The 19,499-nt window shown below is 41.7% G+C and overlaps 1 protein-coding gene across 4 annotated transcripts; it reads left to right on the plus strand.

Moving 5' to 3' along the window:
* Positions 1–2,154: 2,154 nt before the first annotated feature.
* Positions 2,155–19,468, plus strand: LOC111964023 (solute carrier family 2, facilitated glucose transporter member 11-like). Of its 4 annotated transcripts, none has more exons than XM_023987696.2 (13): positions 2,155–2,368; positions 9,523–9,621; positions 9,844–10,004; positions 10,109–10,233; positions 10,424–10,553; positions 12,401–12,549; positions 12,896–13,083; positions 14,413–14,523; positions 14,816–14,917; positions 16,748–16,823; positions 16,967–17,094; positions 17,450–17,522; positions 17,697–17,782. In XM_023987696.2, the coding sequence occupies exons 1-12, from the start codon at positions 2,291–2,293 to the stop codon at positions 17,471–17,473; spliced, it is 1,371 nt and encodes a 456-aa protein (XP_023843464.1). In that variant the 5' UTR covers positions 2,155–2,290; the 3' UTR covers positions 17,474–17,522; positions 17,697–17,782. The 4 variants fall into 4 exon arrangements, with proteins under 4 accessions (XP_023843464.1, XP_023843473.1, XP_070299770.1 ...); XM_023987705.2 differs by having other exon boundaries at positions 17,450–17,479; positions 17,697–17,771; XM_070443669.1 differs by having other exon boundaries at positions 17,450–17,786.
* Positions 19,469–19,499: the final 31 nt, after the last annotated feature.

Below are 19,499 nucleotides of genomic sequence, written 5' to 3' on the forward strand. Positions count from 1 at the left end.
TTTGGACTATTTATTTATTTTTGCTGTCCAGGTCAAATGCAAAGTTCAACTGCTGTTACGTGTGTCATCGGGTTATCATACAGATATGGTGGATGATATTGTAACAAGGTAAAACCAAAGATATCTAAGCTACTGTWTGTTGAGAGAGTATTATACTGTATTTATAGATCATTTCATATCAAGCTATATTATCAAATAATCAACTTGTTTTGAACAGTATGTCATATATTTCATTGTTTGGAATAGATTGTGATCATAAACAAATAAGACCCTGTAATGTATCTATGTGAAATACAGTGCCTTCGGAAAGTATTCAGACCCCTTGACTTTTTCCACATTTTGTTATGTTACAGCCTTATTCTAAAATTAACAAAAACAAAAAATCCTCAGCAATCTACACACAATACTGCCATAATGACAAAGCGTGTTTTTCAAATTTTTTGCAAGTATATTAAAAATAAGCTGAAATACCATATTTCCGTAAGTATTCAGACCCTTTGCTATGAGACCCGAAATTGAGCTCAGGTGCATCCTGTTTCCATTGATCATCCTTGAGATGTTTCTACAACTTGATTGGAGTCCACCTGTGGTAAATTCAATTGTTTGATCATGATTTGGAAAGGCACATACCWGTCTATATAAGGTCCCACAGTTGAAAGTGCATGTCAAAGCAAAAACTAAGCCATGAGGTCAAAGGAATTGTCCCTAGAGCTCCAAGACAGGATTGTGTCGAGGCACACATCTTGAAGGTCCCCAAGAACATAGTGGCCTCCATCATTCTTAAATGGAAGAAGTTTGGAACCACCAAGACTCTTCCTAGAGCTGGCAGCCTGGCCAAACTGAACAATCGGGGGAAAAAGGCCTTGGTCAGGAGGTGACCAAGAACTCGATGGTCACTCTGACAGAGATCTAGAGTTCCTCTGTGGAGATGGAAGAAACTAGAAGAACAACCATCTCTGCAGCACTCCACTAATCAGGCCTTTTGGTAGAGTGGCCAGACAGAAGCCACTCCTCCAGTATAAGGGACATGACAGCCCGCTTAGAGTTTGCCAAAAGGCACCTAAAGACTCCTAGAATGAGCAACAAGATTCTCTGGTCTGATGAAACCAAGATTCAACTCTGGCCTGAATGCCAAGCGTCACGTCTGAGGAAACTGGCACCATCCTACGGTGAAGGATGTGGTGGCAGCACCACGCTTGGGGGTGTTTTTCAGCGCAGGGACTAGGAGACCCTAACACAGCCAAAAAACGCGAAGTGGCTTCATGTCAGGTCTCTGAATGTCCTTGAGTGGCCAGCCAGAGCCCAGACCAGATTGAATATCTCTGGAGAGACCTGAAAATAGCTGTGCAGCAACGCTCCCCATCCAGCCTGACAGAGCTTGAGAGGATCTGCAGAGAAAYATGGTAGAAACTCCCCAAATACAAGTGTGCCAAGCTTGTAGTGTCATACCCAAGATGACTTGAGGCTGTAATTGCTGCCAAAGGTGCTTCAACAATGTAATGAGTAAAGGGTTTGAATATTTATCTAAATGTGATATTTCTGTTTTTTGTGTTTAATTAATTACCAATAATGTCTAAAAAACAATTTTTTTCTTTGTCATTATGAGGTATTGTGTGTAGATTGATGAGGGAAAAAAACTATGTAATAATTTTTCAAATAAGCCTGTAACCTAACAAAATTAGGAAAAAGTCAAGGGGTCTGAATACTTTCCGAACGCACTATACATTTGGAAAATAAGTATAGAAGGACCAGCAGAGCCACTGAGTTAGATATCAACTAACCTATTACACAATTGAGACCCATGTCTGTTACTTCACAACACTAACAGGAAGCTGCATATCTTTATTTTGGCAGGAAAATATACCATCCGTCAGACCAAGTGCAGATAGTTCCTTAATCACTGACTACGTTGTTGTCCCAAAGGTTTTTGTAAATGAATGTATACCCATGCAACAAAAATGATATCCTATGGAGAAATATAAAAACACATACATATACAAGTTGAAAACAGCAAAAAGATTTGCGTAGCCATACTTAACAGTTATCAAATGCAATACCTACAAACAGCTCCCAGGTAGAACACCGTTCTGCCTGCCCTCTCTCTCCTCTGTCACTATCTTACACTCKCTCTCTCTCTCCCTCTATCGCTCTGTCTCTTTCTCTCCTTTCCTCCTTCCCTCCAACCTCCTTCTCCCATCTTACCTCCTCTCCACTATAAGGCTCAATGATCAACCCAGTTGGCGTAAATAGTAACTATTTCAGGGACGGGGCGGGTTGGTCGTAGGGATAAATGYCCATCTGCTCTCCTGTTCCAGTCAGCATCCAGGGAGTCTCAAACAGAGAGATGAGAGAAGCACTCAACGACCTGGTAGGATCACAGAACATCACTCACAAACTAACTGATCATGAGGCACTTGTGACAACTGCTGATGTTAAAAMAGCTTTATAAATACATTTGATTAACTGATGAGGCACACGTTGAAATTACTAATTCTTTTGCTATGTGGCKCTTAGCCTATGTCAATGTTACAAACAATGTAGGCCTATGCATCCAATTTGACTGTTGACAGTAATATCAAACTTGAATCATGWCTGTGTACTGTAGACCCTAATGTTGCCCTTTGTTTCAACGAGTTATGAGGTACAGTTTGGAGTGAACAGGGATTGACATTAAGGTCTGAAAGGCACTTGTCCATCGGAGAAGTCAGCAGTATTTTGTTGGTCACTTCACACAACATTGTCAGAACCTGTTGGTCACTTAAGTAAACAACAGGGAGGAAGCAGAAACAAATCTGTTTTAATGGCCTGCAGTACTACGTCGAATGCGTAACATTTGCYTGAGTTCTGGTTATAAATGTATTTTCAAGATGTCGACACATTCTGCTCGCCCAGACCAAACGTTAGGCTTCCAGTGTAGCAGACTTTTAAAGCCAAAAGGTTCAAGTCGTCTCACCACGAAAACATGATTTTGCTATTATACTAAGGTGACCAGATTTCTGAAATGAAAACTGYGGACATTTCCAGTTCGGAGGTCAATATATAATTAAAATAGCCAATGTTATATTATCTATGAAATTAAAAAGGGGGACAATTCCGGATTCATGTATTTAGTCTAACAGGCACACTGTGATACAGAGAAAACAACTATATTACAGAAACGCTACAGACAAGACAGAACTGTCCGATCTGAACAGCCATTCAGTGGTCCTGGTAGAATAAGAGCAGAAGAGAACATGAGCAAAATTGGAAAAATAACAGACAATAATATATGTGAAATACTTAACATAATAAAGAAATAAGATGCTGATGAGATTGGTAACTACATAATATACTTATACCAACCTAATCTGTATATTTCTCAGAAGAATGTATCTTCTTCAGGATTGCTCTGTCTTTGGCCAGCTTCTCAATGAACTCCTGGCAGGGGAGGTTGAAGTTTGTCTTCACAATAAGCATGGCCTTGATGGTAGGAACAGTGAACCTATTTCTTGCTGCTGTCCATAGATCATTAATTTGGGAGAACACTCTCGACTGGTGCATTACTTCCAGGTAAGCACATGACAACAGACGCTAATCTAGCCAGGTTAGTGTGTGGGATGTCATTCTCTTGAAGTGGGTAACCACCCGTGCTCCATCTCTGACTAAGCGTGTCTCAGATGTTATCCATTCTTCAAGCGATCCCCCCTTTAGAACTCTTGCAGGCCAGTAACCTCGTCAACACAACATCCTCATTGATGGTCACATTGCGCATTTTCCTGCAGTGTGCCTGCTGCCTTCTGGATCTCTTCACCGAGAGGTTGCCTTTTTAAAAGGAGACCATGTAAATCTTTTAGATTATCTGTGTGCTTTCTCCCATGCTTGCAAGTAGTTCACAGCCATAGTGAAGAATGATTGTGATGTTTTGAGAAAGCTCTCTTTAGACATGGTTCCATTTCCCTCTAGCTCTCTCAAAAGTCCTCTGACCAAAACTGGAATTAAGTTGTCATCACGTCTTGCAGTGAATTTTGCCTCAACGTTTCTCAGAATTGCAGCGGACTCCACAGCACAGTGATCCTGGCCTCCAAGCATCTTGATCGTGTCACTGAATACGGTCAAGTTTCCATGGACAAAGGCCAGCCAAAGTTCAGTCAGTGGATCTTCGAACATTGTTCACAGGACAACAGGGCTTTTGTCTTCCGAAATAAAAAAGGATTTCAATGGCACATACATTTTCAGCACTCTTTCTAGAGCAGGGAACATGGACATCCAGCGAACATTGCTGTGTCCTAAAATGTTATGGTACTCCTGGCCAACAAACTCACAAAAGCCCTTCAGTCTTTCTACTCTGACGGTAAAAATATGAACATATCCAAATATCTTTGTGAGCAGGTACTCAACATCATATCCAACGCTGTTCTGGCCGTGTTATGAATGATGTGGGCAGGTACTCAACATCATATCCAAAGCTGTTCTGGCCGTGTTATGAATGATGTGGGCAGGACAACCTAAGCCAATCACCTCCCGCTGCAGAGCATTTTTAACTTTGGTATGGACATTGATCCTCCCCAGTCTATTCAGTCCTCCAAAGTTGGTATTTGTTGTCGGCAGAGAATGTTTTCCAGGTTACATTTTTGGATGACCACCAGGACCTCAGCTGCAATTTCCTTTGCTGTTTCTCCTTTCAATTCAACAAAATCAAGCAGTTTTGTTTCCACAGATGATATCTTAAATATCTGACTACTATAGGCAGCTTTACATGTCCATGATTGGACGCATCAATGGACAGGGACACAAATTCAACCTGGTCTAGGTCCTGTGTTACCAAAGTAGTTGCCCATGGTGCTAACACGTTACTCACTGTGGCGTCACATTTTGTCCTAGCACGTGTAAACTTTGGCTCACAAAGCATCCGTGTCAGTTGTGCTGTGCAGTCCATAGATCTGTAACTATGATTGTGTCACATAGTGTGGTATGCAAAGACACTCTCCTGCACAGCTAAACCATATTCTTCTTGGGAAGGCTCTACCTTCTTGAAGAATGTGGTGACAGAGGGCATACCAACACGGGCAATCAGAGAGGCTTTATGCTTTTTCGTCTGCTGATGTTCTACCACTGCCGAGTAAATCGAGTAAACGGAGGTCAAAGATCGATCTTTAACCACATATTTTGTTTAATACTGTAAAACTATTTGGTGGAATGTGCTTTGTGGCTGCTTGAACGGACAAGTAAAATTTTGTCTTGAAGATAACGTTAATTTGCTTTGACTCTAGTGTTCCATTTACACATGCACATTTGCAGACGCAACAAAAAAAGACAAGCATCACACCGTTCTTCTCCATAAATTCCCTTTTCCCTCCATGTCCCATTCACTCAATTGCCTTCTGACTGCTCCCTCCACACACGCATGCTGAGTGTGCACACAAGCTCCCGTTAGGACTACAGAAATGCCTATAAAAACATCAGTTAGATGTATCCCATCTAACTAATGGGATACACAAGCTACATTCCTTGCCAAATGTCGACAGTCTCATCACAAATTAAAAATGGACTGGTTGATTGAAGTAGGAAAATATGTGTTCCAACAACGAGCTGCAGTTTTGGAATAATTGCTTTGCGTCTATTTTCCATTTTAAGCTCCTTTGCGAACTGCTGGTGCCTTTTAGAATGGGTTKGCCTAGGCTATAACCACCCTAAACGTAAACAGGTTCCACACTGAAAATATGCAAAAACATTAGTTTGATAAAGACAAAGAGTGTATTTTCATCAGAATCATTAAGCATATGCTTACTCGCCAAACGGATGTCGTGGCCGTAATTCATCTCCATGCAGTGTTCAATGCTGAATTCAAATCAAATGTTATAGTTCGCATACACATATTTASKAGATTATTGCGGGTGTAGCGAAATGCTTCTTCCTAGCTCCAACAGTGCAGTAATATCTAACAATASACATYAATCTAAAAGTAAAATAATGCAATTAAGAAATATAGAATATATGTAAATATATGGATGGGATGTATAAACATTATGGACAGTATGTGGATAGAATATGGCCCTGATTGAGTCTGTAATGCCAACATGTTTCAAGCAGATCACCATAGTCCCTGTCCCAAGAACACAAAGGCAACCTGCCTAAATGACTACATTGCCTAAATGACCCACCTGCCTAAATTACCCGTAGCACTCACGTCAGTAGCCATGAAGTGCTTTGAAAGGCTGGTAATGGCTCACATCAACACCATTATCCCAGAAACCCTAGACCCCCTCCAATTTGCACACCGCCCAAACAGATCCACAGATGATGCAATCTCTATTGCACTCCACACTGCCCTTTCCCACCTGGACAAAAGGAACACCTATGTGAGAATGCCAGGGGTGCYTGCTCAGTCCCCTCCTGTACTCCCTGTTCACCCACGACTGCATGGCCAGGCACGACTCCAACACCATCATTAAGTTTGCAGACAACACAACAGTGGTAGGCCTCAACACCGACAACGACGAGACAGCCAATAGGGAGGAGGTCAGAGACCTGGCCGGGTGGTGCCAGAATAACAACCTATCCCTCAACGTAACCAAGACTAAGGAGATGATTGTGGACTATGGGAAAAGGAGCACCGAGCACGCCCCCATTCTCATCAACGGGGCTGTAGTGGAGCTGGTTGAGAGCTTCAAGTTCCTTGGTGTCCACATCAACAACAAACTAGAATGGTCCAAACACACGGAGACAGTCGTGAAGACGGCACGACAAAGCCTATTCCTCCTCAGGAAACTAAAAAMATTTGGCATGGGTCCTGAGATCCTCAAAAGGTTCTACAGCTGCAACATGAGAGCATCCTGACTGGTTGCATCACTGCCTGGTACGGCAATTGCTCGGCCTCCGACCACAAGGCACTTCAGAGGGTAGTGCGTACGGCCCAGTACATCACTGGGGCAAAGCTGCCTGCCATCCAGMACCTCTACACCAGGCGGTGTCAGAGGAAGGCCCTAAAAATTGTCAAAGACCCCAGCCACCCCAGTCATAGACTGTTCTCTCTACTACCGCATGGCAAGCGGTACCGGAGTGCCAAGTCTAGGACAAAAAGGCTTCTCAACAGTTTTTACCCCCAAGCCATAAGACTCCTGAACAGGTAACCAAATGGTTACCTGGACTATTTGCATTGTGTGCCCCCCCCAACCCCTCTTTTACGCTGCTGCTACTCTCTGTTTATCATATATGCATAGTCGCTTTAACTATACATTCATGCACATACTACCTCAATTGGCCCGACCAACCAGTGCTCCCGCACATTGGCTAAGAAAGGGAGCTAGAAAAAGAAAGAAGGAAAGAGAGCTAAAAAATGAAGGAAAGAAAGAAAGAGAGCTCGGAAAAGACGGGTGGAAATGGCGCTAGGAAAGGGGGCTAGGAAAGGAAYTTAGGAAAGGAGGATAGGAAAGGAAAGGCAGAAAGAGAGCTAGGAAAGGACAGGAAAGGAATCTCAGCATGGATAGGAGAAAAGGAAAGGAATCCCATACAAGTCATGGTATCGATATTAGCATTTTTTGCATTATGTTCTAATTAAACAATAAACACGAGGMGGTGTGGTATATGGCCAATATACCACTAAGGGCTGWTCTTTTTGGATACAGCCATTAGCCGTGGTATATTGGCTATATACCACAAAGCCCAGAGGTGCCTTATTYCTATTATAAACTGGTTACCAACCTTATTAGAGCAGTAAAAATAAATGCTTTGTCATACCTGTGGTATATGGTCTGATATACCACAACTGTCAGCCAATCAGCATTCAGGGCTCGAACCACCCAGTTTATAATCATCSAGAAGTGACTTTGTCAGCTTWACACTCAATTTTAGAGCTTGGTGCTTCTCAATCAATTTTAGATCGTTTCGGATGATTTGGACATCATCCACTAATGCTAATATCTACACCATGACTTAAATGGGATTTGTGCCACAAATGCTAAAACGTTAGCATTTGGAAACAGTGCCAGGGAAACTAAACCAAAGCATAGATTGCTGTCATACCTTGTCCATAGATTGCTTACAAGGTAAAGAAKCCAATGTGTCATTTTATAATTACGGTGGACTATCCCTTTAATGTTACATACAATACCTGAAACATGCACTATGCAGAAAAAGCTCCTGCATTTTCTGGTTGCTAAAATTCTAATAGTTAGCCTAATTTCAGTTTATAAAAAATAAAAAAAATAGGCAAGTATAGTGTAGAGAGTCATTGTACCATCTAAATGCTGTGAAATATTGTATTTTCAGCTGTTTGAAGCTGGTGTACAAAACCGAAAGTAAAAGACACAAAAATAAACTTAAGAATAGGAAGCATAAAAATAGTGCACATAGAACCGATCTACTGCTTCTTAGACTTGCTTTCAATGACAATGACAGATCTATACCTCATATTTCTATGTGAATTTGGTCGGGTTGCTCAAAAAGTTACATATTGCAGCTTTAAATGTACACTTAGTGTWCAAAACATTAAGAACACCTGCTCTTTCCATGACAGAGACTGACCAGGTGAATTCAGGTGAATGCTATGATCCCTTATTGATGTCACTTGTTAAATCCACTTCAATCAGTGTAGATGAAGGGTAGGAGACAGGTTAAAGAAGGGTTGAAATGTTTGTTTTTGACAACTAAGACATGGATTGTGAATGTGTGGCATTCATAGGGTGAATGGGCAAGACAAAAGACTTAAGTGCCTTTGAACGGGGTATGGTAGTAGATGCCAGGCGCACTGGTTTGTGTCAAGAACTGCAATGTTGTTGGGTTTTTTCACGCTCAACAGTGTGTACCAAGAAAGGTCCACCACCCAAAGGACATCCAGCCAACTTGACACTGTGGGAAGCATTGGAGTCAGCATGGGCCAGCATCCCTGTGTAACACTTTCGACACCTTGTAGAGTCCATGCCCCTACGAATTGAGGCTGTTCTGAGAGCAAGGGGACGACGACATTTAAACAGGGGAATATTTGTTTGAAAAGCTGTTTAATGTACAGAAGACAGGTGGTCTATTCACCTGTAAATGCACACTGGACATGTGAAAAGATCACATGTGAAAATGACATTTGACACTTGAAAAAAAGCAATTGAACAACATCTCAACCATTACCATCACCTGTAAATGCACACTGGACATTCACAACACGTGTGTAGTGTAATACCAGCCGACAACACCGCGTGTAATAGATACCAATCCACTTGCTGATACCAATCCAATGCGTTTTCAGGGTGAGACGATTTCAACCTTTTGGCTTTCCATACCCAGTGTAGCCCCAATGTTAGGCTACTGGAATTCAGTTGTGAAAAAATCACCTGCCTAATTGGGAAACCACAGAACAGGCTCAACTTGCCCGCCTGCCATAAATGCCATAAYTTGTCCYTCATTTACTTCAACAATGGGGATTTTAGGCTTACTGGAATTCTTTGCAGTTTTGTTGTTTTCAGAAAAAGAAAACAGCCCAGTTCACTTGTCCCAGGTAATATGGCAACCATTAAGGTCAATCCCTGGTGAAGACATAATGTTGTGTTCTAGGTGCGGTACTGGAGGCTTTACCTGTTGACGTTGGTATTGGGAATTGGGGGATCATTTCAATTGGGGATGCAAGTTTCCATCATGGCTTCTCCAGCTGAGGTAAGAAAGAATACTGACGGCCAGCTCTGAGCTCTGCAGTGTTCAGTATTTCCACGTGAGGAGCTAAGGGATCAAAGTTAATGTACACAATGCATAATATGAGTAATAACATATGGATRACAACATCTGGCCATGCCATTGCCATCAGGAATAAACATATTATTCTTTGAGCCAAATCTCATTGTAGTAAACCAGTGTCTCTCCCTCTCTGTGTGTCTGTAGCACATCCAGAGCTTTGTGAACCAYACCTGGCTGAGGAGGTATGAGGTTCCAGTAAGCGATTCAACCAAAATGCTCATCTGGTCTTTCATAGTGTCTGTGTTCAGCCTGGGAGGATGGGTKGGGGCTATACACAGTGGCAGCCTCCCTGTCACCTACGGCAGGTCAGACACTGTACACGATACACACACCAGTGTACCCCAGGAAGTGTTGTTTTTATACTAGCTAATAAGGATACTCCGAATGTCTCTTCTGTCTGGATTTGCAGGAAGAAAGCCCTGCTGTTCAACAACATAGTGGCCCTCGTAGCCGCTGTACTGATGGTCTTCAGTCGCATGGCCAATTCCTTTGAGATGATCCTGCTGGGCAGATTTCTCTATGGATATAATGCTGGTATGTGTCTGTTTTGTCTCGTGTGTGTACTTTATTGTGAGAATGTCGGGGCAGCCTGTGGTACTAGTGTTTGTAACATCTCTTGTGCCTTTCTATCTGGCCTCTCCCTCCTCTGTCACTCTCTCTCTCTTTCTCTCTTACTCTTGTTGTCTCCCTCTCTCCTCTCTCTCTCTCGCTCTTTTCCTCTCAGGCCTGGGGTGGAACGTGCACCTGATGTATCTGGGCGAGAGTTCACCCAAGAAGCTGAGAGGATTCCTGACCATCACCATCAACATCTTCAATAACCTGGGGAAGGTCATGGGTCAGATTGTTGGAATCAAGTCAGTACCATCAATGTTATAGTTGACCGTCCTGAGTCTTCTCCACTTTAGATCGAATCTACTCACTCTCACGTGTTCCTGTCCTGGCCATTGGCATGTATTCATGATGCCAGGGGAAGCCAGGCTTCACCAAAAAATGCAACAAGAATAAAACATAAAATAATGGTCAAAAAGAGTATGATACTGTTGCCACTCGTAGCATTGAATGCATTTGGCCTCCCTTGCATTTGGCCTCCCTTGATATTTTTATACAATAATAGCGTTCAGCTCAACTGAGTGAGCTCATCTGTGAATGGTCCTGGAACACCAAAACAAAGTATGAAGGGAAGCCAGTTTGGATTTGGCCTCACACCAATCACATCAAGTCAAACGTCATTGACAGAATTTTTTATTTTTTATTGTTGCATCTTGTTGTGTTGTTATCCTCCAGTGCCTAGCTAGCCAGCTAAAATTGTTCCTTTCATAAATTAGCCATGGATGGAGATAGGGATTTGGACTTGTTGTTTTACTTAATTCTAAGTACTGGCCAGTGATTATAACGGCAATTCTGATCCAACCACAAATTCATACATTGTTCCTCTGGTCTGAGAGGATGGAAGTTTAATATGTAGCTAGATGTAGTAGGCTAATGTTAAATAGCTGGCTAAGCGTTGCCAATGAAAGGAAGTTAGGCTAGCGAGCAAACCTTTTAACCAGGTAGCCTAGGACAACAAAAACTAAAATAGTGTACTGTATGACAGTTTCGTCAACATGAAAGAGAGGAGGATGGCATTGGCGTTTCTCTACAAGTAGGGTGAGTCAACATGTCTTTTCTACTTACAAACACACACACACACACACACACACAGACACACACACACACACACACACAGAGAAATTAGTACCATTGACGCCCACATGACATTTAGCTTATGTTGATTGGACTAAATAGTTTTGGGAATCTTTTAGTTGTCACTGTACTAGACTAAGCATAGGTGATTTGATGATGTTGAAATGGTGCTGGAATACTGGAGGCAGCTCCTGTTTTCTTTGCGACTTGCCACTCTGTGGTGCTAAATCAATAGTTGTTTAGTCGTCAGAAAATGTCGGAAACATTAACTTGCTTGACCATGCTGTAGGTCGTGTAACTGTTTGTTACATGCAATATGATTTGTGGACTTCACCGGACAGAGGTTGCTCTCCGGTTTTGTGATGAAACAAAGGTGTGGTTTAATTTATTATGCCACTGTGTCTTCTTATTGTCTCGGCCTTAAGCCTATACTCGATATCACTGTGGCGAGGCGTGTAGGTTATAGAGCAAACAGTTATCCCAACACATAGGTTGTATTCTGTCTTTTTTCTTACCTTCCCCAGTGATTTTACCCACGCACCATTACTGGTCCTTGCCAAACTGAAATACAAGATTCTGATTACTCTAAATGTCATCATTTTGTGAGCACGACGTGCAAATGACAAAGCTCTCGATGACAAAGAATGTTTTGACGAAACAATTGTGTGAAACACCAATAATATATTTCCAATTTAGTTGCAGAACTTTGTCAAGCTAGAAAGTTCAAATATCAAAAGATGTAAGTATCGGAATCAAACTGTAGGAGGAAGAGACTCACTATATTGGAATGGGTCAAGTCTCTCACTCACTCACTCACTCACTCACTCACTCACTCACTCACTCACTCACTCACTCACTCACTCACTCACTCTGTCTCACTCACTCACTCACTCTGTCTCACTCACTCTCTGTCTCACTCACTCACTCTCTGTCTCACTCACTCACTCACACTCTGTCTCACTCTCTGTCTCACTCACTCTCTCTGCCTCACTCACTCTCTCTTTTTCTCTCTCTGCAGGGAGCTGATGGGTACCGATGACATGTGGCCCTGGCTCATGGCCCTTGGTGGCCTCCCTGCCATCCTCCAATTTGTGACCTTGCTGTTCTTCCCTGAGGCTCCCCGCTACCTATACATCGACAAGGGAGACACTGAGGGCTGCAAAAAAGGTATGCGTCCAGTCCAGGCATGGTCTATAACATTACATTACAGTCAAACACATCACAGGGAGGGGGGAGGGCTTGTCATGTTCTTGTTGTATTTATCATCTAATTACGTGATTTTAGATAATCAAATATTTTAAGGCAATCAGAGAAAGTAATTTTTCTATTGCTTTGATTGATCACTAAATTATGAATCTTTGTGTGTGTGTGTGTGTGTGTGTGTGTGTGTGTGTGTGTGTGTGTGTGTGTGTGTGTGTGTGTGTGTGTGTGTGTGTGTGTGTGTGTGTGTGTGTGTGTGTGTGTGTGTGTGTGTGTGTGTGTGTGTGTGTGTGTGTGTGTGTGTGTTTAATAGCCCTGCACTGGCTGTGGCAGGAGGATGACCTGCAGATGGAGATGGATGAAATGGGGAAGGAGAGAGCGAGCATGCAGGGCCAGAATGTTAAGACCATTTGGGATGTGCTGACTTCTCGCTGTGTCAGGTGGCAGCTGCTGGTTCTGGTCATCCCTTGTGCCGGCGTTCAGTTCTGTGGGTTTAACGCGGTGTGGCCAATACCCTTTTCAAACTATTATGCAGACCGAAGCCATTCTATGCTGGCTCAGATATTTTTTTTTCAAATTGTTCTCTCCAGCACGGATCCAGCAACAACGTGGATGTGTAAACAGGCCAGCGCAGTACTATTCAGCTCGGTCCAAAACGACAAAATATTGATCTACGTTCATGGCAATTATACACTACCGTTCAAAAGTTTGGGGTCACTTAGAAAACTCCTTGTTTTTGAAAGAAAAGCAAWTTTTTTGTCCTTTAAAATAACATCAAATTGATCAGAAATACAGTGTAGACATTGTTAATGTTGTAAATGACTATTGTAGCTGGAAACGACTGATTTTTTATGGCCAATAAAAATAAAAGATTAAGATGGGCAAAAGAACACAGACACTGGACAAAGGAACTCTGCCTAGAAGGCCAGCATCCCGGAATCTACTCTTAACTGTTGACCTTGAGACTGGTGTTTTGCGGGTACTATTTAATGAAGCTGCCAGTTGAGGACTTGTGAGGCGTCTTGTTTCTCAAACTAGACACTCTAATGTACTTGTCCTCTTGCTCAGTTGTGCACCGGGGCCTCCCACTCCTCTTCCTATTCTGGTTAGAGACAGTTTGCGCTGTTCAGTAAAGGGAGTAGTACACAGCGTTGTACCAGAGCTTTAGTTTCTTGGCAATTTCTCGCAAGGAATAGCCTTCATATCTCAGAACAAGAATAGACTGATGAGTTTCAGAGGAAAGTCATTTTTTCTCTGGCCATTTTGAGCCTGTAATCGAACCCACAAATGCTGATGCTCCAGATACTCAACTAGTCTAAAGAAGGCCAGTTTTATTGCTTCTTTAATTAGAACAACAGTTTTCAGCTGTGCTAACATAATTGCAAAAGGGTTTTCTAATGATCAATTAGCCTTTTAAAATTATAAACTTGGATTAGCTAACACAACATGCCATTGGAACACAGGAGTGATGGTTGCTATGTAGATATTCCATAACAAATCAGCTGTTTCTAGCTACAATAGTCATTTACAACATTAACAATGTCTACACTGTATTTCTGATCAATTTGATGTTATTTTAATGGACAAAAAAATGCTTTTCTTTCAAAGACAAGGACATTTCTAAGTGAGCCCAAACTTTTGAACGGTAGTCTACATTTAATGTAAATGCGTTATAATTGACTGATAATGTCATTCTGTACTCTTAATCAATCTTAAGAACTGTTCCAATTTTCCAGCTAAGCCCCCTTCTTGCTCTACCTTTTCTTGTCGCTCTCCTTTCATCTTGTCGTCTCCACAATTACCCAAAATGACCCAAAATGTGTTCTATAGATTTATTTCTACGCTTTCGACATCTTCCGTGAAGCTGGAGTAGCAGAGGACAAGATGCATTACCTTTCCATTGGCATCGGAACAACAGATCTCATCACCATCACTCTCTGTGTAAGTACCATACCATAGGTCATAGCAGAGAATACCATCACTGTCTGTAACTGAGCCGAGTCCTAAAAAGTGTTTCAAATTGAGAATCTAGGCTTAATCTGTGTCCGGAGGACTTCCTTTCCCTTGACCTTTTCCCTTGACAAAGCCTTGTTGTCCCACAATCAGTCTGTTGTGTCCATAGATATACTCACAAATGTTAATAATATAAATGATATTGTTTTGTTTATGTCATTTATATTGTTTCGTTTCTATAATGTGTTTACAATACATTACGGGTTGTGTTGTGTCCCAGTCTCTGTTGATAGACCGCGCGGGCAGGAAGATGCTGATGGGCTATGGCTACCTGTTGATGGGAGTCATCATGTCCGTCCTGATTGTTATGCTGTCTATCAAGGTAACTAACAGGTCAAACCCTCAGGGCTTTTCTGGGTTGTTCTTTCATATTATAATAATATATGCCACCWAGCTGACATTTACTCACCAAGCTTAAACGCCAAATCAACTTACAGTGGCAAGAAAAAGTATGTGGATTTCTGCATAAATTGGTCATAACATAACATACCATCTTCATCTACAGTAGGCCACAACAATAGACACACATAGTCTGCTTAAACTAATAACACACAGAAAAGTATACGTTTTCATGTCTTTATTGAACACACCGTGTAAACATTCACAGTGCAGGGTGGAAAAGTATGTGAACCCTTGAATTTAGTAACTGTTTGACCCTCCTTTGGCAGCAATAACCTCAACCAAACATTTTCCATAGATCAGACCTGCACAACGGTCAGGAGGAATTTTGGACCATTCCTCTTTACAAAACTGCTTCAGTTCAGCAATATTCTTGGGATGTCTGGTGTGAACTGCTCTCTTGAGGTCATGCCACAGCATCTCAATCGGGTTGAGGTCAGGACTCTGARTGGGCCACTCCAGAAGGCGTATTTTCTTCCGTTGAAGCCATTCTGTTSTTGATTTACTTCTGTGTTTTGGGTCATTGTCCCGTTGCTTCACCCAACTTCTGTTGAGCTTCAATTGGCAGACAGATAGCCTAACATTCTCCTGCAAAATATCTTGATAAACTTGGGAATTCATTTTTCCGTCGATGATAGCAAGCTGTCCAGGCCCTGAGGCAGCAAAGCAGCCCCAAACCATGATGCTCCCTCCACCATACTTTACAGTTGGGATGAGGTTTTGATGTTGGTGTGCTGTGGCTTTTTTCTCCAGACATAGTGTTGTGTGTTCCTTCCAAACAACTCAACTGTAGTTCCATCTGTCCACAGAATATTTTGCCAGTAGCGCTGTGGAACATCCAGGTGCACTTTTGCAAACTTCAGATGTGCAGCAATGTTTTTTTAGACAGCAGTGGCTTCTTCCGTGGTGTTCTCCCATGTACACCATTCTTGTTTAGTGTTTTACGTATCGTAGACTCGTCAACAGAAATGTTAGCATGTTCCATAGATTTCTGTAAGTCTTTAGCTGACACTAGGATTCTTCTTAACCTCATTGAGCATTCTGCGCTGTGCTCTTGCAGTCATCTTTGCAGGACGGCCACTCATAGGGAGAGTAGCAACAGTGCTGAACTTTCTCCATTTYTAGACAATTTGTCTTAYCGTGGACTGATAAACATCAAAGCTTTTAGAGATACTTTTGTAACCCTTTCCAGCTTTATGCAAGTCAACAATTCTTAATATTAGGTCTTCTGATATTTCTTTTGTTCAAGGCATGGTTCACATCAGGCAATGCTTCTTGTGAATAGCAAACTCACATCTTGTGAGTGTTTTTTATAGGACAAGGCAGCTCMAACCAACATCTCCAATCTCGTCTCATTGATTGTACTCCAGGTTAGCTGACTCCTGACTCCAATTCACCTTTGGAGAAGTCATTAGCCTWGGGGTTCACATACGTTTTCCAACCTACACTGTGAATGTTTAAATMATGTATTCAATATAGACWAGAAAAATGCAATAATTTGTGTGTTATTAGTTTAAGCACGCTATGTTTGTCTATTGTTGTGACTTAGATGAAGATCAGATCAAATTTTATGACCAATTTATGCAGAAATCCAGGTAATTCCAAAGGGTTCACATACTTTTTCTTGCCACTGTATACATGTACATGATGTGATTCCTGCTGAAATTGAACCCACAGCTTTGATGTTGCTGGTGCCATGCCATAGAAGACGTTCCAAGCATGAGATCCAATACAGTTCTTTGTCTCTCAACAGGACCTGTACTCATGGTTTCCCTATGTTAACATCGCCCTCATCTTCTCTGTCATCTGCGTTTATGGACTAGGACCTTGTGAGTTCTCAAAAAATGATAGTCCCCTCATGAGTCATATTTCACAAGTCACACCTGTGGTCTGAGTGGTTTGTGATTGTGGCTAGCTAAGTGAGCTAACCCCAGACGGAGTTATTTGTCATGGTACTAAATTCTCTTCCTAGCTGGAATAGCCAGCACCCTCCCTGCAGATATCTTCCTGCAGGCCTGGAGACCGTCCGCTTTCGTCATTAGCGGCTCCATCAACTGGTTAAGCCTGTTCTTGATTGGGATGTGCTTCCCCTTCATAGTGGTGAGATACTTACTGGTCTAAGTCTTCATGCACACACTTGATGATTGGAACATACCCTTTTTTCACAATGGAAACTAATCGAGCCGAGCCAAGTCAAACTGTACTGGGCTGGCCTGGTTACACATCCACCATAATTGCTCGGACTGTGCTGGAAAGGACAGTGTAAAAAGAAAATATTCAAACGAGCATAGTATGGTTCAGGTCACCCCCTATAGTGTGAATCAAGCATTAGAACACACTGGACATACTGTAGCAAGCAATAAGCCTGCTTTTTACTGAAAATAAAATAAATATGATAAATGCTCATGAATTGTGGTAGACGGTTTCTGAAAGTCTTTTTTTCTGTCATATGCAGGCTAATGGGCTACGTGTCCCTTGACAGACGGTCAGTGAGTTACTGTAGATCCTGGTCCTGGGGACACAAAGGGGTGCACATTTTAGTTCTTGCCCTAGCACTACACCCCTGATTCCACTTGTCAACTCATCATCAAACTTTTGATTAGTTGAATCAAGTGTGCTTGAGCTCATCAGCGGCTCCATCAAGAAACACTGCTGTGGATCTATGGATCTGTTTAACATTGGTATTTGTGTGCCCCATGTAGGATGGACTGGGCCAGTTCTGCTTCCTGATCTTCGTAGCATACTGCCTCTTCAGCGCAGCGTTCGTACTCTACTTCATCCCAGAGACCAAAGGCAAGAGCACGGTGGAGATCATGGAGGAGTTTAACAAACTCAACTACAAGAACAGGGGAACAGACACCGAAAAGGCTGACTTTGTTATGGCAACGAAATTTTAAAGAAATGTATTGAGTGGCTTGAGCGATATTGGTACACTCTTAGAAAAAAGGGTTCCAAAAGGGTTCTTCGGCTATCCCCATAGGAGCATCCTTTTTGGTTCCAGGTAGAACCCTTTTGGTTCCAGGTAGAACCCTCTGTGGAAAGGGTTCTACATGGAAGCCAAAAAGGTTCTACCTGGAACCAAAAAGGGTTCCTCAAAGGGTTCTCCTATGGGGACAGCCGAAGAACCCGTTTCTTCTTTTATGGTTGTAGATAGCACTTTTTTTTATAAGAGTGTATGCATAGAAGTGTTAAGAGATGTTCTTTGTTTAGTTGTTAATTTGAATGTGGCTTTACAGCAAAAAATCTGTCATAACGCTGTTCTTACATTCTAGTCGGGGGTCCTATATAGGGCTGTGGTGGTCATGACATTTTGTCAGCAGATGATTGTCAAACAAATAACTACCGGTCTCAGGGTAATTGACCGTTAATGAACATAAATACATTTAGCATCTCCTGGCTTCCACTCATAGCCTACAAGCCTAATGCAGACCTTTGGAACATCTACATTTTTWAAAAGTCTAATAAATCCATGTAATATTGCCTACACCATCACAATAAATCCATTATTTATTTTAGACAGGTCTAAAGAAACGTGATATGAAGAAAATGTAGTCAATTTCAGAAGAACATAATAGCATACTCTGAGTTGTCCTTTTGTTAGGCCCTGATCTGTGTATGCCATTATTGCTGTGGGCTACACTAGTTCATTTAGCAGACAAGATTTGCTTAGAATTCCGTGGCATTATTCTATATTATTTCATAGTATGAAGAATACAATTGAACATAGCTGAATAAAATATAAATTATATTTTCTCTAAAGGATTTGAGGGAGTGTGCGCATGTGGCTATTCTGTGTTGAGTGGTTAACAAGGAAACAGCTACTCCTATATGCTTACTTTAGAGTTTATGTTGAACTATTCTGTGCGAGAAATAAATATTCCAAACATAGTCTGAGACAGTTGTGGGATACGATAGATCCCAAATAAATACAACCACTATCATGAAAAACCTGTTTTAAGCTATGAGCCTGACGCAACAGATGAGAACGTTTAGCTTAAAATGTTGATAAACGATTAGGCTATTTCTTCACATTATAAGCGCAGCAATGCGCGCACTATACAACGGATTTTGTAAAGCGGTGTCAATTACATATTACCTTGTAATGAACATTTAAAAAAGTATATTCATATCAAATCAATTTCGGAATGTTTTTGCTATCCAGGTCAAAGGGAAAGTTCAACTGCTGTTACGTGTGTCATAGGGTTATCATACAGATATAGTGGATGATATTGTAACAAGGCAAAAAAAATATAAAAAAATAAAGCTATCTATAGCTACTGTATGTTGAGAGAGTATTCTACTGTATTTGTAGATCATTTCATAAAGCTATATTGGCAAATGATCCAACTGTCTGTTGTTTTGAATGGTGTGTAACATTGAATTGTTTAGAACAGGTTGTGATAATAAATGATGTATCCTTCTGTTAGATTGGAAAATAAATGATCGAAGTTAATAAATGTCTACAGGCTTTCAACTTTGGTCCCGTGCAGTCTATCATTCCATAG

Source organism: Salvelinus sp. IW2-2015, linkage group LG1, assembly GCF_002910315.2.
Source record: "Salvelinus sp. IW2-2015 linkage group LG1, ASM291031v2, whole genome shotgun sequence".
In the NCBI taxonomy this organism is placed as follows: Eukaryota; Metazoa; Chordata; class Actinopteri; order Salmoniformes; family Salmonidae; genus Salvelinus; species Salvelinus sp. IW2-2015.